General features: G+C 33.5%; 1 protein-coding gene across 1 annotated transcript; it reads left to right on the forward strand.

Annotated features, from left to right (window-relative positions):
* The first annotated feature begins 5,978 nt into the window (after positions 1–5,978).
* On the forward strand, positions 5,979–7,130 carry LOC109014780 (phospholipase A(1) DAD1, chloroplastic-like). Its single transcript, XM_018997284.2, has one exon. The coding sequence runs from the start codon at positions 5,997–5,999 to the stop codon at positions 7,128–7,130; it is 1,134 nt and encodes a 377-aa protein (XP_018852829.1). The 5' UTR covers positions 5,979–5,996.
* The last annotated feature ends 11,577 nt before the right edge of the window (positions 7,131–18,707 follow it).

Below are 18,707 nucleotides of genomic sequence, written 5' to 3' on the forward strand. Positions count from 1 at the left end.
TGCAAAATCAATCTTTAAAAGATGTAATTTTAAAGATACATATATAGAAACCAATGCATGGTAGTGCTCTAAATGACCTTACCATTGAGACGGCCTGTTCTTAACCATGATCTTTAAGATTTTGTTTGTCTAACAAATTAGTCTTCTCATATATTTTATTTCCAAACACTACTCAAATATAAAATATTTTTTAATTTCAGTTTTTTAATTTTTTCATCTAATCATTACCTAATCATTATAATTTTTACAAACTTAGAAATAAAACATAAAAAACAATACAAATTTTTAATATTTATAAATACAAATCTTATTAAAATAATTTTTTAACTTTTTAATTTTTTAAATTTTTTCTCAATATTTTTCAAAATCATATTAAATATCTTAACTCTTCGGGACATTTTGCTTTTCTGAGAGATCATTTCTGAACGTCAGAGTTTTCAATAATTAGTTGTCAAATCTATATATATTCCAATGATCTTCCATATCATATATTTTTTAATCTACAGTATTCGGAAAGATATTTTACTAGTTAGTTTTCAAAAATTGGTTTGCCTAGTTTTAGGGAATAATGTTTTTACTATAGGTTTTGTTGGGTTTGGTCTAGTTTCATTGTAAGTTTTAAGTTTGTTGCTATATGGCTGGTGTTTTGGTTTTTCCTCCATAGTAAGTGAGGGTTCATTTCAATAAATAAAGTGTGGAGGATCGATACTGTTATATATAAAAAAAAAAACAGGGCTTTAGACAGAAAAGAAAAAAACAGAAAGATATTTCTTGATCTATATATGTTTTTCACGTTGTTAACAAAAATATCTCACGTGCCTTTATCATGTTTACTTCTTTTGATGATCACATGATATAATTTTTTATATATTTTCTTTTCTGTTAACAAAACCCATGTAAGGGAATTTTTCCTATTAGTCTAGGAGATATTTTTATATATATCCGAGCTAAAGGTATGCGAAATATGACGTTAAAATCATTGTAGTGCCTCTTGTATATATTTTGGCAAGTATTGATATGTGGTTCATGGTTTCCATCCGTATCTTAAATTAATCTGGGTACGTCGTAAGAGGCTTGCTAGACAGGCACATCTGACCACCTCGTTTGTTTTTTTAAAACTTATCAATTCATCTCGTCTCATATAATCTAATTATTATAATTTTTTTAAATTTTTACATAAAATAAAATAAACAATTCAACTTTTTTAAATTTTAAAATAAAATTAAAATTAAAAAAAATATTATAATAATATTTTATTCAGTTTTAAACTTTCATTTCATATTATCTCTCATCTACAAAAATAAACGAAGACATATATCATTATTCTGTCTCATCTCATATCATCTCATATCATCTATCATTATTCTTAGATCTAAAGCATGCATGCAATTTAATTATTCATGTTTATTTTGTTTGAGCTGAATGATCAATACGTGCCACATATGTTTTACCAAATTCTTAATTTAATTTATAGTGTTGTTTAGGCCCACCCAGCGAGGCATATCTTATAAATTTATCCTAAACACATTTGTTTTTGTTTTTTTTTTTTTCCCCAACAAAATGTACTTTTTCATTTAAAATTCTTTTGTATATTAATAAATTCATTACGCATCCCATTCGATCAGAAAACTAAACTATGAAAGGCATCATTCAAGCGGAAACTACTATGTTCAAATCTTTCAACGCGATTCTTGACCTTTAAATTAAAGATGATGGACCCACTAGGCAATATTAGCTTAATTAGGCCGGCCTAGACCATAAGTACTGTAGATATATGTGTGTGTGAGTTAGGCAGTACTATGATTGTTTAAGATTATGACTTTTGTTATTTAGAATTAGCGATCTATGTGTAACATATCGATCACATTACCATCCATCTGTGATATTTATTATAATTATAAAAAGTATCAAGATTTTAATACCTTGTTATATTAGTTAATGTAGTATGTTAGATGTTCTAATAAGCGAACTTACAAATAAATATGTTTTAAGAAATTCATTTATAGATCCAAGAGGTAGGGAAGGGGAAAAAATGGAGAGAGAGAAGAGAAATATTCTATGGACTACAAAAACCTTAATTTTTCCATCTCTTATGACAAGAGAAATGCTTTAATGTTTAATTATAAACAGAATTTATAAAAATAAATTTACAAACATATGTGATTTGATTTAGGAGAAATATTTTTTGTCTTGAAAATGTGTACCGAATTTGTGTCCCGAATGACTTTTTTTATTTATTTAGTGATTAAGAAAGTATTTTTTAATAATATTATGAATTTTTTATTTTTTTAAAAAATATTTATGATGATTAAAAAAATATATAAAAAAATAAGAAAAAAATAAAATAATCTATGAGGAATGTTTATTCAAAATGTTTATTCGAGATGCATAGCAATACTCTTTGATTTAGTCATTTCAATCGTAGGCATTGCATGAGTGCACACAGCCATATGCCACTTAGTGTAATTTATATATATTTTTAATTTTTTTAAAATATTTTTTAAACATATTTAAAAAATAAAAAATACCAATATACTAATAGTCATTTCCTTAACAGTTAAAGATTTTTTTTTAAAAAAAATATATATAAGTGGTCAAAATAATGAGACATACTAATATTTCTCTTCTATTTATAGTGTGCTTGCCATTCTAGGAGACATATCGCTACGACGTTATGGATATCTGCTCCTGCTTATTTATTTGAGTAATGCTAATTATCATTTTAATTATAATTATCATCTCATCGTCTTATGATGTAATATTAGATGATCGAAGACTAATATTAAATTTAACATTAGATCATCGTCTTACGATGTAAAAAAAATGATGAGGTGTTGATAAGAAAATGAATGATGAATAAATTTGTTGTATTTATTTATACATAGATAGTCTTTGATCCCTCATCTAGCCTTTTCGCCCACTTTCCCCACATAAATTATACGTATGCACTGAATATTAATTATAATATATGTTTCTTGTACATATTTTTCTTGGAAATATTTAAAGCAACTCTTGGAATAAAAAGAGAAAATATCAACCACTTAGATATTAATCTTATGCATGTGGATGTTGGCCATTAGATCTTGCCTATGAATGATCGAGCTAGCTAGCTAGCTAGCTAGTACCCCTCACCAACCTTAAGGGTATGCAATAATAAAACATCCGTCTCTTATAATTTATTATATATGATGGTATACTTTTTCATATATATATATATATATATAATATGATCCCGATAAAATCGAGGTATCGATTTTCTTTTAAAAGAATAAATAAATTACGAGTGGTTTAGAAAAGTTCAAATAATAATTCGGATTTTTCTTGATTATGAAATATATAAGTATCATGTACATGCAAGAGAATCCTCTGTATTAATATTTTCTTTATATATTTTTTAATATGCTAATGTAGGTCCATTAATGCAGGAGTAATAATATATACATAATATTTTTCACGATATTTTTCACAATACATAATATAAAATGAGAATATTTTTCTAAAATGATATTATTTTTATATGATATTTTATAATAATATATTTTATTTTATTTTAAAATATAATTATAAAATATATTATGAAAAATATTATATATTCATCATTTTATTAATATTGTAGAGAATGAATCCACTGTAAAAATAAATAGCTATTAGGAAATAGTCAAACTCGCCGTTAATTACTTCATGCACACTCAATAGCTAATGCGGAGCTGGAGCTAGCCGAACCTAACCGAGCCGAGTCGAGTACTGATACCGTTCTCACGGGTACAGTATATTGAGCCGCGTGGCTTAATTGATTCGGTCGGAAAGAAAGGTCTGTCGTTTTGCCATTTAACATTTCGGCCGAGTCAAAGTCAGTTGATTGGATGCGACTGCGACCCCATGCCCATGGCTCCAAAACCTCCAACCATACAGGCGCTCCATCCCGTCGTTCATCGCCAAAATCTTTGCCCGCTTTTTCCAGTCATGTGCCCTTTGGCACCACTAATCAACCATACAATACTTAACACAATCTCTCTCTCTCTCTCTCTCTCTCTCTCTCTCTATCTATGATTAATGTAGAGTCTCTATGATTTCAGTGGCAAAGTCATAAATTATTTATGTCTAAACACCAATTCAATATAATGATTTTCTATATATTATATGAAGAAGACGTATAAGTACGTTGTAGATCAAATTAAAATAGAGAAAATGAGAAAGGTTAGTGCATGGAAGATTGAAAAATAAATATATATAAAAAAACATATATGTAGAGTACGTAGCTAGAGTGTCGGGAAGTCAAGCATACGTACGTACTATGAGTTGTTAAAAACATATTTTGTTGACTTTTAGAAATTTTTCTGGGCTAAAAGATTTGGGTTTATAAAAATCAGAGTCTTGCCAAAATCCTGAAATTTTTTTAAGGAAGTTGTTGGGTTCTTTTTTTTTTATTTATTTTTTATTTTAATGTAGTGTTATGGAGGGGTAATAACTGATAAGGATGAGAATTTTTGACATCGTACTCAAGAGAGGGGTGGGGGAGAGTTTGAAAATTGGGTTTCGCTATTCATCTCATACCCCACACTCGAAAGATTTTTTTTAATTTTTTTTATAAGGTGTAAAGTAATAAATCGTGAGTAACAAGAAAAATTATTCTTAATAATTTAGGGGTTCATACCCTTTGCCTACGGCCGCAAGAAAAGAGAACTTCCATGTTACTTTTGAGGGGTCATGGTCCCCGAATCATTTACGTTTGGCCCGCTAAGCCACACACCTCATATACAGATGTTAATCAACAATACAGATGTTACAAAATTCAAAACTTTTGAAGGGTCATGTCCCACGATCGATTGTAGATATATGGATTTTGAACCATTCATTTGATCTTACTGTTTTATTGGCGTATAACTCCATGATAGAGACAAGAATCCGAAATCCCCTTCCATCTCAATTAGCATATTCGCTTTTCTCTCCGAGATTGACAGTGAGTGCATGAGCTTGATTAATGCCCGTAAAAACTTTATCATGATGATCAGGGAAGAAAAAAATGGGACAGCGGTCTTGAATATATATATATAGTAGCAGAGAAAAAATATTTGTAACTATGAATTGAGTAACTATCGTATAATCATTTTGAAAAAAATGAATAAAATATAAAATCTATATAAAAAAATTAATTTTTTAATAATAAATCTTACTCTTTTTAAAAACGATTACATGATGGATACACACTTCATAAATATTATATAAATTACTCATCTTCCTCTTAAATTAATCCATCAAAGAAAGCTATATACCACGGATAATATCTATAATCCTCAATGCCTCATGACATTCTTGGTCCGATTGAATTATTTCCAGTATTGCAAAGGCTAAACGTACGGCCATTTAGGAATTAATATAAGCAGAATTTAGTAATTTACAGCTTTTAATTTTCTCACACGTAGTCACCTGTCCGGTTGTCCCCACCAACCATATATACCTAACTCTCTCTCTCTCCCTCTCTCTCTCTCTCGATCGACCCCCAGTGTACACTTTTTCTACTTATAAAAGGCCCCCTTCTACGAGTCCCTCTAAACGCAATAACTGAGTATTATACGTGCAGCTGTGAAGCACTTGCTCTTTTTCTGTCTCTTACCGAACCTTAGACCCGCGCGCCAAGCTACACAGCCATACAACCAGAAATTAAGCTTTTGAAAATCTTTTGCAAGTGTTATATTTAGCTAGCCTCTTGTTGGGAATCAAGGACGAGACCCGCACTGAGGATCTCAATGAGGTCCGTACGGCCATGCACGCAGATACCTGCAGCCCCAGCTCTCGTTCCAGCACGCTGCTGCTGCAGCTTAAGTACAGTGAGTACACAACCTGCTAGGTTGGACAACAGCAACGTCAAGTTGACCGAGAATAATGTTCCACCAATTAAGAACCTGGAGCGCTTACTCGACCCCATTGACGACACCACTGCTCGCCCCTTCCCTTATCGGTTCAAGCCCAGGTCAGCCAAGCTCGGAAAGAAATGGATGGAGTATCAAGGTATTAGTAACTGGGACGGCTTGCTCGATCCCCTCGACGACAATTTGCGCGGCGAGATTCTACGTTACGGCCAGTTTGTCGAGGCTTCCTACAAGTCCTTCGACTTTGACCCTTCTTCACCTTCATATGCCACCTGCATGTTCCCAAGAAGCTCCCTCCTAGAACGAGCCGGACTACCCGAGACCGGATACCGTTTGACCAAAAATCTACGTGTAACCTCGGGTATTCAGTTACCACGTTGGATCGAAAGGGCACCCAGCTGGGTTGCTACACAATCCAGCTGGATTGGCTACGTGGCAATTTGTCAAGACAGGGACGAAATAGCCAGGCTAGGGCGACGAGACGTGGTGATTGCTTTCAGAGGCACCGCCACATGCTTGGAGTGGGTAGAGAATCTCCGCGCCACACTGACCCACCTTCCCAATGCTGGTTACGACAGCGACGGGACATGCGGACCCATGGTGGAGAGTGGGTTCCTGAGTCTCTACACCTCCGGAACCCCTGGTTCACCCAGTCTCCAAGAAATGGTACGCGAAGAAATCTCCCGGATCATCCAATCGTACGGAGACGAGCCCCTGAGCTTGACCATCACCGGGCATAGCCTCGGGGCGGCCATAGCGATCCTCACTGCGTACGACATCAAGACAACCTTCAAACGCGCACCGCTCGTCACGGTCATCTCCTTCGGCGGGCCTCGAGTCGGTAACCGGATCTTCAGGAAACACCTAGAAAGGCAAGGCACCAAAATTCTACGCATCGTGAACTCGGACGACCTAATAACCAAAGTACCTGGTTTTGTGATCAAAGACGACGAAAACATTGACACAGACGATTTGCCATACAATAACCTAGTCCAAGCGACATCTGGGCTGCCAAGCTGGATCCAAAAGCGTGTAGAGGACACGCAGTGGGGGTACGCCGAGGTGGGGCGGGAGCTACGGCTGAGCAGTAGGGACTCCCCTTACCTCAGCGGTTTCAACGTCGCCACGTGTCACGAGCTCAAGACGTATCTCCACCTGATCGACGGATTCGTGAGCTCTACCTGTCCTTTCAGGGCGTCCGCGAAAATGATGCTCGGAAATTATCGTCGGAGACGAAAAGCAATTGCCAAGCCCTCATGATCAAAATTAGCATGCTTGGAAAAACCAAACCAAAAAAATTACAGACAAAAACAAAAAATCAAAGTATATAATGTACATAAATATAACATACGGATTACGGACGCCACGCCCGACCAAATAGTTGCCATCGGGGTGAGCGTTCCGGTTCTTTATATCTATATTTCTATATATAAATATATATATATATATCAAAAAAGCCAGAAGTAGGTATGCCTAATTTGGTACGTCCATCGGATAAAAAAGATTGAAAACTTTCTGTATAAATGAATATTAGTACGAGAAATTATAGTTGTAATTATGAGTATGTAAATATCGTATAATTATTTTAAAAAAAATAAATATATATGAGATTTATAAATAAAAATAATAATTTTTTAATAATAAATTTTATTTTTTTTAAAATGACTGTACAGCATTTATACATTCTATAATTATATATAGTATTACTCTATCAATATATATATCATGTGCATGCATGCGAAGTTTTTGGCGATATAACGACTTGTATCATCATCATCTACGTTCCCAATCATGGAATGGAGATCTTGAATTAATTATTGTATTATTAATATATCTACACGTATAAATGATTAGTAGAAATCTCAAGTCTTGCGCACGTCTTCGTAGAAAAGTGTATTTCATTTTAAAAAATGTAAAAAGTTATTTTTTCTGATAAAACTCATTTTTTTTATAAAAAATTTATGAAAAATTTATCTAGTTAAAACTTATATTTACTATTACTCTAAATTTTTTTTTTTTGAGTCGAGAAGGGGATCGAATTCAAAACCTTCATTTTAAAATTTTAGATGTTATGCCAACAGGTCATATGACTTTGGCAGCGTTACTCTAAATTAAAACATGTATCATGACATTTATATTTACATAGACAGTTGGATTGTAAGTAACTCTGAAAAAGGCAGGGTCTAACTAATTACTTTTTGGAAGAAATCGCCCCCGGGTGCCGACCATATTTACATGCCACCGTGAGGCACCGACCAAGCTAGTACGGACAACGGAACTACCACATGCCTCGTTTTTTTTTGGTTGGGTTCCACTTCCAATGGAGTACGTAAACTGATCAGCCGTCCAAAGCGATTCACGTTGAAATGACAAACTGCGACTCCAACTGGAAAAGAAATTTATTAAACTGCTGCATGGCATGCTTTCGTGTGTATCCAAAACATTTATATTTAAATAGTTTTAAAATTTTCTTCTAGTAAAACGTTTAGGAATTACCTTCAAACCGGACACGGTGAATAAGGCGTTTTTATACCGTCTAATGTCGAAATTTCAACGCATAAAATTTTTCCGAAGAAAATAATGGAACTGTAGATAAGGAATTGCAAGCAATTTCTCTCTCTCTCTCTAAGCCATCGCAGTCTCGAAACTCTCACTTTCTTACACATTTGTTTTCGGACCATCACACATGAAATCAAGATTTTGAATACCTTGTCGTACTGGTCGGTATGACCGGTATTTATCGTGCCGGAACAGTAACCGACACGGGAGAGATAGCTAGGTGTTTCGTAATGGGGTCAAATACCGACTATTTTGATCAATATCAGCAAGTTTTTAGTGCACTGACCGAAATTTTGTATTTTTATATTTTTTTATTATATTTTCGTAATTTTCATTTCAATTCTCATATCTGAAAATTATTTTCTTAAATATTTTTAATCTCATTTTCTCGAGGACTGGAATTAAAATCTCTACTCCCTTTTTAGTGACGAATATGAGTGATTATTTTCTTTAATAGTTAGATTGAGAATTTAGAAGTATTATTAAGTTTTAGAAATATGCGTTTTAACTTTTTAAGACTTACATTTATGTTATTTTAAAATATAATTTATACATATATAACTAATTTATCTATATATAGACTATCTCAAAATGGTCAACTGAACGGTATTCAAAACTTTACCTGAAACCTTTACTTGATCTCCGTTGCAGTAGATCTCCATCATTGGTTGCTCTGTAAGTATTTCGGATATTATTGCTCCGTCACCGGTTGCTCTGTAAATTTTACAATGCTCTAACTTAGAGATTTATTTCCTATATTTTTACTACATATAGAGGTTGATGTTGCGAATCTAGTTGTGAATATATATGATGTTGAATCTAGCTTAGAGCATAAGGAGAACGAGAGTTTCAGGTCTACAATGGCTTGCGTGAAGAGAGACTCGGGAGGGAGGGAGGGAGGGACAAGGAGTGGTGTTTGTTTGAGATTTGATTGCCTGGTGTGCGATTCTCTTAATCCCCTTTTAGAATGCTTACATGTTGAAATCTCATTGGTGGGTGTAAAACAGTAAAAGCCCTTTATTATTCACCACGTCCGGCCCCTAACCTCTCTCAAATGTTTATCAAGCAATTCTTACTATTTAAATAATGCGAAAGGTTTGTTCTATATACAAACTTGAAAATAAAATAACTCATATATAACTTTATTATTATTTTTTTAATTTTAGAAACTGTTGGAAATTTCCCAAATCGTACATAATGTACTGCTGTTCCATCACAAAAAATTCATCAGCCCGGGCAGATCTCATAATTAATAATAAATAAAAACAGAGAGATCATACATGCATGCACATATAACATATGCACTCACCATTACCAATTATATATGCAACATGATTACTGTAGAGAATACATGCATATATATATATATATATATATTATCATCATCTATATGTAAAAGGTGAAGATGAAATCAAGTTCACAGTAAGAAGCTGCAGAATTGAAGATCCCATAGAATATTAATTGTGTAGTCGTAATTGGGCAAAAATCACGCTTAGAATATTCAACTAATTTCATAATTGAAGACTACGTGCAATACAAAAAGATTTGCTGCATGAGAATTTGCGGATGACAACGATGGTTTTTTTCTTGTTTTTTTGTTTTCGCTCTGCATGGGCTTGAAAAACGTGTCTCACAAACTCATTTAACACTCGTGCACGCCTATTGTATGCAAACAAACGTACATGTGACATTAATGTCCATTTGCCAAGGGTCCTTAATTAATTTAGATATCAGTACCCCTGATCTGTTCCGAAAGCATATTATATGATCTACGCGGACGTCATGACAATATATATTATTCCAGGACCACATGCAGCTCGATCTAGCAAACACTTCAATGATTCAGAGGCTCGAAACCAACGCGTCTGATCATACTGATGAGCCTTTGCAGTGCGTACGTATCGTAATCTAGAAATCTGATAATTTGTCACGACCCAGAGATAACAACAACAATTGTGATCTCTACGTACGTCTATATATATATATGCTAGCTAGCTATATCCCAAAATAACTACTCAAAATCTTAATTGGTATTGTCTTCACTTGGGAATCCTTATAAGCTAATTCCACTTCCATCTAGCTAGATGCATTACGTACCGATAGATAAATTTATTAATCACAAAAAGATTCTTGATGTAGTACATTAGATTGTAAAGTTAATTTTATTATTGTAAAATAAATCTAATATATTATATAAAATAATGTTAATTTATGAATTTACTTTTATAATTTTTTTTTTTTTTTTTTGTAGTCGTGACATTTCTCTTACCGATATTATGCATGGGATCGACTTAATATCCGTAAAACACTTATTAATTTACTCGCGATCTAGCTACCTATTCGATCCATGACGCGCGGGACTCAAACACACATCGTTCTGTGGTGTCACACATGCTATATATCCCTTTCAAACATGATTTATATATGCTAGATTTCGTATAAAGATCATTATTCTCTGGCACTATATATCTTGTTTGTATCTAATTCCTTTAAAGAGATCTAGGTATTTTATGCATGTTTTTAACGTCAGGATTTCAAAAATCTTCTTGAAAAAAACCGTAGTGATCTATTAGATTATCTTCTCTATGCAGAAAATAAATAGCTATAATATTTTATCTATAATAGGTTGGTTCTGGCTCTCTAAATCTCAATATATAGGTTTTAGTTAGAGGTGTCAAATCGTGTTAACGGATCGTATTCGTGTCGTGTCAAGGCATATATATTATATTATATGGGTCAATCCGAACACGACCCGTTAAACTTATCGTGTCAAAATCTTAAATCCTAACACGACCCATTAATATAACGGATTGATACGGCATGACTCATTAATAAATACTATGAAATAGGATAATATGACCTGACCCAATCCGTTTCAACTCGTTTATGTAAAGGAGTTGAATAGACTCGAAATTAAACCGTTTGACTTGATTAAATTTAGCATAATTTTATATAAATGTTAAAATCACAATATCTTTAAAAAAATATAAAACTAACTACAAGTCTAAAATTACAATTCAAACAATAAAAATATCGACATTAAAATCCCAACAATTTTACTTTTAGGTATAAGCGTATAATTGTAACTTTAACTTTATTAACTTGTCATTATAATTGGTTGATCTGTTATCAACCCGTTAAGTACTAATCGTGTCTTAACGGATCAATATGTTTTTATCTGAATCCGTTAAGACTGAATCTAAATCTGTTATTATCGTGTCGTATTTATATTGAATTAACGGAGTGTCTAAATACAGTTTATCCTCCTTATTTGATTTGTTTCCTTCATAATTAATTGTCTTCAGCAAGCTTTAAATCAAGTAATGAAAATTTCTGCGATTTGGGAGGGCCAGTTGAAATATTGTGTGATCGTAAGAGGCCACGGGGATTCTTTCATGAAAGTGTTGTGTTTATTATAAACAATTAATAGCTAGATTTCAGATATAGCTGGGAATTTCAAAGTTTTAGCTGGGGGCCATGACCACCAAGCCCTAATATAGCGCCACCTGTACTGCCAAAAGACTTGCATATTAATGGTACTGGATAATGACAGCATGCATGCTTTTGATCATTAGATTCAGCCATACATATTGACTTTTACTGGATCTAATCAATATATTATATATTATGTATGTATGTATGTATAGCAAATTAAAGTTAAAAGGTTAGGTAATACAGCAATGCCACGAGATGCACAACATGCTTGGAATTGGGAATAAATTACGTGAAAGCTGCTAGGGTCGCGCGGGATTAGTCCAAATTAGACACATAAGCCTCGCAATATCAAAGCTGGGGTCGACATTTTGAACAAATATATAATATATAGGCCAGAGTCGTAGATTATAATTAACAAGGCGTAAGGGAATGCTTGTCAACAAAATGTAGCCATCGATCGATGCTCATGAGTCATGTGTAACGCTAATGCATGCGGTGGCAAATCGTCGGGACTGGATCGGTTTTGGATAATGACACTAGCTAGCTTGCTTGCTGTGACTGGGACGGTGGCCTAGCTCTCTGATGCAAAATAGTATGCAGATCAATTCTATAGGGTCCCACCAACGTCGGTGGTCTTCTAACCAAAAAGTTGACATAAACTACTGTTCTATATCGATCCCAAGATTCTCTACAACTAAAGAAATTGGAGCCAAATTCTAACTGGAAGCTAGCGACCACTAATTAAAAATGTGAACTTTTATTAATCACATATATACATTCTCGGGTCGGTCATGTGTTTACAAACCCTACTTTTATATATAGGTTGATGTGGGGTTCGGATGCTGCATTAATTGATCTTGATCTTTATTAATTTACGACCAATTCATGATAGTTTTTACACCAGGCTCAGACAAATGTATACAGTTAGTAATTAATAACATGATCATGTGTTAACTAGTCATGAGTCAAATCAGTAATCACGTGAAGTACGTACGAGAAAATTATGTATTCAAATATTAGCAAAAGGTACTAGTTGACTGTCGCAAGTTGTTGTCCGTGGCCATGACTCTCGTCTCTAGCTAGCATTTCCACTGCCTGCACCCTTTTCACAACGTTTCGAATTTATAGTAAGTAGTACGTTCTTATTCAACATCTTTTGAAGACCTGGCCAGCAGGCCGGCCAATACGGTAGTCCGTGTTTGTTTCTCTAATCCTTACCGACGGGCCTCTAATTTCGATAGTTGAAACTCATGTCTAATGAACTTTGAATCAACAATCGTTTCCATGCTTGATTTAACTCGACAGTGAATCAGTGATATTGCCCTGCCACTGGCCGAGTGGCATGCACGTAATTTTTCTGTATGAGAAGTCAACGTCGAGCTGCTAGCTAGCTATTTGCTATATTAATGGAGCCAGAGCTAGCTAGCTGCTAAGCCTTTTCATGAGTAAATTAAGTCGTCTTTACTAATTATGAACATGATGTAGTCAATCATGAATGATATTGGAAAACAGCCAAATTGTAGCTTGCTATAGTCGCATGTAATTATTATCATCATCATTTTCTATCCAACAAATGTTATACAGATACTACCGAATGAAAGATAAATTTGCAAGTTTGGCTATTGACCAACAAAACACGCATATCATTAATGGTGGAACCCGGCCGCCATGTATACATATATATATATATATATATCATCAAGTACAAAAAAAGTAATCGTACGTGTTAAAATTTTTTTTTTAATTATTTTGAATTTCATAATAAATAGTCATGTGTTTAATTACCTATGATCAACTAGTAAATTAATAACATTAGTACTCTACGTACTGATAAGCATGCACATGACAAACAAATTGAATACATGGCACCCCATGTCATGATCGATCAGATTTAAAATAGTTATAAAATATTTAATATATACGAATCAAGTATATTTTTACGTGTGGTGCACCACCCAATTGCATATACGTTTTAATTTAGAGTAATATTACTCATCATCTTTTTATTATTTTATAATATAATATTAGATCATGATTGAATATTATTTATTATAGTTTACTTATAAATTTATCATTTAATATTATATCATAAGATGATGAGAGAATGATAAAAAAAAAATCAGAATAAATTTGTTCTTTAATTTGAGGGTCTGACAAATTGCTCATATATATATATATATATATATATATCTGGCCTATATTTAAAAGTGCCTATAATTTATTGTTTAATAAACAGTATTTTTTTTTTTTCGCATGGTTTTTTGCTGTTTGTTACTGTTTATGAACAGTAATTATGAACAGTAATATTTTTTTTGGTTTGTTCACATGTTTGTTTAGTTTTTCTATTTTTTTTGTTTGTTTATCCGTGTGAATGTTAATGTGTAACGTAATACCACAATCGTGCGTGAGGAATGAGAGAGGAAAAAAAGAAAAATAGGAAAAAATATTATTTTTGAGTTTTAAATTCCAACCCTTCATCTTTAATTTTCAGATTTAATCTAACGGTAGAAATTTAAATATTGATTTAAACTAACATAAAATAGATAATTAAATTTTAAATATTATATCATACACTTAAAATTAACTTCAATTTATAAAATACTAATTTCTCATCATTAAATAAAAGATAAAGTTTTACTGAATATTAAATAAATTATGAAATTTTGTTAAATATTTTTAAAAAAGTATAACAATATAAATAATTAGAGTTTTAACATAATTTAAATATGAATCTTAATTAACTAAAAAGAACTGTTACAACTAATGAAGAAGTAGCCTAAAAATATGTCCTGAATGTGTATTTCACTTTTTTATTTTTATTTTCTTTATTTTCATGTATTTTTTTAATTGTCATAAACATTTTTAAAAAAAATAAAAAAATTCACAAAATTATTAAAAAAACACTTTTTCAATCACTAGATAAAAAAAAATTAAAAAAAAAAAGCCAAACGTCCCTTAAACGTTATCTACTGTTAGTATATATATATATATATATATATATATGTATGTATGTATGCGTACGTGCGTAGCTGGTATAGTAATATTATTGCGCGCATATATAAGACAGCACAGTCCATCCATTTGCCCCACACATGGCGAAGACACGCAGGTAACACGTATCCAGTAGAAAGGACAGAACTGCCTCCCGGAAGAAAGGAAGTGATCGAATGGCCGCCTGATATATCATCGGTCAAAGAAAACAAAGCAAATTAAAGTTAACAGTACTATACCAAACTTGGACTTTTCAACTTGGAATCGGAAGGGTGAAGTCAATATCCAATCTAATTGCAGATAACAGAAGAAGATAGAAGCCGTTCATACATGCAAAATTAATATCTTACCAAGTTTCTTTCATCTCTTGGAGTAAACTGTACGTCTCACGGCTAAATTCACGTATGTTTTTAATGGGCGAACAACCTGATGATGAGCTGGTGGCCTCTAATATTAATTAAACATATTACAACTTTAAATAGTGAAAAGCCGACATCGAGGTGCCGAAATTTTTTTGTCAATGTGAGCTATCTTCCTTATAGAATATCTTCTTAGTTCTAAGCCAGCTTGTCCCGATGGAGAAGAGAAAAAAGAGAAAGGAAAGCAGTATTTTCTTCGTAAATCATCAAAGAATCTTGTCAAACTCGAGAGGGAGCTATATATGCGCAAGCTAGGAATGGAAGATATCAACATTAATATATATATATATATATATATAATTTTTCACATCTTCCCTCTTCATGACCAACAACATTAACAACAACAACAACAACAATAATAATAATTTTAACAACTCGTTCTTCCTATTCACAGTGAGAGATTCATAGGATTGGGTTTTATTCTCTCGCACGATCGATTTTCTTTTTAACCAAAGTTAATTTTGCCTAGCTAGCTACTAGTAGACTATACAAAAATCCAATTACTATGCAAATCCACTCAAATAATGATGAAATGATTATATCCACGTCTTTCTGCATAAGGGCACTGGCAATGGACTAGCCATTGCCAAGTCCAACTTTAATTTGCATCAGATTTTGGGATAAAATCCCTAGCATTGGACTCGGCAAAGGCATTATTTCCTAATTTATGCTACAGTAATTTTAAGTCTCTCGCCAATGTTGGCGAGCTTCTGTAGCAAGATCAAAAGAGTATTTTAATGTTTTCCGCCCAACTGCCCCTTTCTTTTTCCCTCGTTTTCCATTTCCCTCGTGTTTTCCTCGTCCCTCATCTCTCGTCTTTCCCTCTTTCTCTCGCAATTTTTTTTCTGCGTCGCCCCTCTTCTCTCCCTCGCTCCGTAGCTCATCTCTCCCTCTTCTCTCAGTCCACCATTTTTTTTTCTGAAACCTTTCTTCATCTTCTCTTCCTCGCTCCGTCGCTCGTCTCTCCCTCTTCTCTCAGTCCACGATTTTTTTTTCTGAAACCCTTCTTCCTCTTCTCTCCCTCGCTCCGTCGCTCGTCTCTCCCTCTTCTCAATCGATTTTATCTTCGTTCCTGGGTCGATCTTCACGGTTGTGCAATTTCATCTCTCTCTATCGGCTTGGCTCAACAACGCAGCAGCACTCTCTCTCGATTTGGGTTGGTAAAACTACTGAAACTTTATTTGGGTAAGCTTTGTATTGATTTGAGTATGAATTTGTGAATTTCTGAAATGGGTATGGATTTGTTTGGGTAAGCTGGTTATACACAATTGCTGATTTTTCTGAAGTTTGTGCAATTAGTGTTGTTGATTTTTCTGAAATTTGTGTTGCTGAAATGGGTATCGCGTCCAGCCAACCAACACCCCATGAGCTTGTATTTTTTTTTTCGGTTATTTTTTTTCTCTGTTAGCTAAATTTGCAACTTGGTTTTGTATTGTTTGCTGTTATTGTTTTTGTGTTAATTAAGGGTTTTCTGTTAGCTAAATTTGCAACTTGTTAATTAAGACACATGAAGTGAGATTTTCATTCGAAAATCTAGACTTGCTACTACATTCATCAGCAAATTGCAAATAAAAACACCAACATCTGGATAGGAATGGAAGTCAACAAAGAGTGCCTCTGTAACCATACCTCCTGAACTCATTTCCAAACAATACTCTCACCCTCATCAAGAAATTCTTGGATAGTTTCTTTATCCCATTGAAGTACTTTCATATTAATTAATTAATTCACTCACGTTTGCATCATAAGCCAAATTGAAGTTTTATGTGATGACTCCAGTATTTTTATCATTGACATATGACCGAATTGTGGGGAGAAAATAAAGTCGAGAGGTTTTATGAAGAGAGGAGTTGAAGAGGAACTCTGTAAATTTCTTTTTGGTCAGACTACCTGGCATTATTGTCCACAGTTCTCTATATACAACTTTTAGCTGCTTGAAGCAACTACCTTGCTTTGCTCGATGTCACTGAACTTTGCTATATGGAATTAATCATTCTAAATTTCTGTCTGCTGTTGCACTAGATGTTGATGACCTTGTTGTGACAGAGTGATAGGGAGGCAATAATATTAACATAAAAAGGATTATCTCAGTAGGGGTGTTCAATTGGACTGTTATTGTGTCCTTGCCAGCTAAATTTGGAAGTCGTGTCATGCTTGATAATTTTTTTTCACTAGTGAAGACCTACCAAAACAAGAACATATATGGATACATGCATCATTACAAGCACTCTGTCCAGAGGCTTTTGGCTAAAACAAATTGAAGTTTTTTCCCTATTAACTTGCTGTCCAGAGGCCTCCTCATACTGCTGCAATAAATTTTGAATCTGAATATTATCTTAACGTGTAGCTCGACAAAATAAAATACAATCATCAACAAAGAAAAGATTATTGAGAAGTGGGAAACCCCTACACAACTGGATCCCCCCATAAACAAGCATCATTTTTTGCCTTCTTTTGCTGAAATGGGTATCATGTTACACAAACTTATAAGCCTATAATCTCCAACCTTCTTTGGATTCTTCAATTTAGGAACCAAAATAATAAATGTATGATTTAAATCATTAGGTAATTGTCCATAATTCAAACTATGTAAAACATCAACAATAACTCCACCCACTAGATGAGGGTGCATTTGAGTCAACACAAAGGAATATTGTTGAAAGAAAAAAGGAAACATACCATGTGGTCCTAGGGAACTTATGAGGGTGCATTTGAGTCAACACAGTCCAGACTTCATTCGGGAAAATCAGCTTTGCAATTGGTGCAAATTTCTAACTGTGATAAATTTTACATAACAGTACCAATATGAATCCAGATGTCCAACTATCACATACAAAAACCAACCTTCCTGAGGGATTCTAGATTCAACAAGTACTCATGATAGACACTTCATGGGAAATGCCTCCCACAGAATCAGTGGCCAGCAGCTCCTACTTTACATAATGTATCTTACATAGAACTAATGAGATTTACATTGGAAAAGAAAGTGAAAATCTGCTCTTGAGTCCCATCATCCATTTTTCAAGTAAAAAACAACCAAAAAACTGAGGCCTAGATTGAAATATACTTAGTACATCAAAGGACAAAGTCATGGCATCCGTAACATGGCTTGCTATTGGATAATAAATCAGCCCCTTGGCCAAAATTAACAGAAGAGAAAACCTCTGTATTACGCCTCAAAATCTTAGCACACGTCTCTCCCTTTTAACAACACTAATTGTAATAGGAAAAGGGAAACAAAACATTTGCAAAGAGCATGCACATTGTATCAGAATTTTAGACCTGGAGTTACATGGCTTGCTGTGGCACACGATTAGTGTGGTCATGAGTCAGTAGGAGAACTGTTTTCAAATGATCCCAATGCTTACATGAATTAATTTATTTTTCTGTTATTGTTTTCTATCGCTTTGCTGTGTCTATGTGTATTTATGTG

This window comes from Juglans regia, chromosome 14 (assembly GCF_001411555.2).
Source record: "Juglans regia cultivar Chandler chromosome 14, Walnut 2.0, whole genome shotgun sequence".
Classification (NCBI taxonomy): Eukaryota; Viridiplantae; Streptophyta; class Magnoliopsida; order Fagales; family Juglandaceae; genus Juglans; species Juglans regia.

Coding starts and splice junctions, on each gene's coding strand:
- LOC109014780 (XM_018997284.2), top strand. CDS start 5,997: ATGGAGTATCAAGGTATTAGTAACTGGGACGGCTTGCTCGATCCCCTC.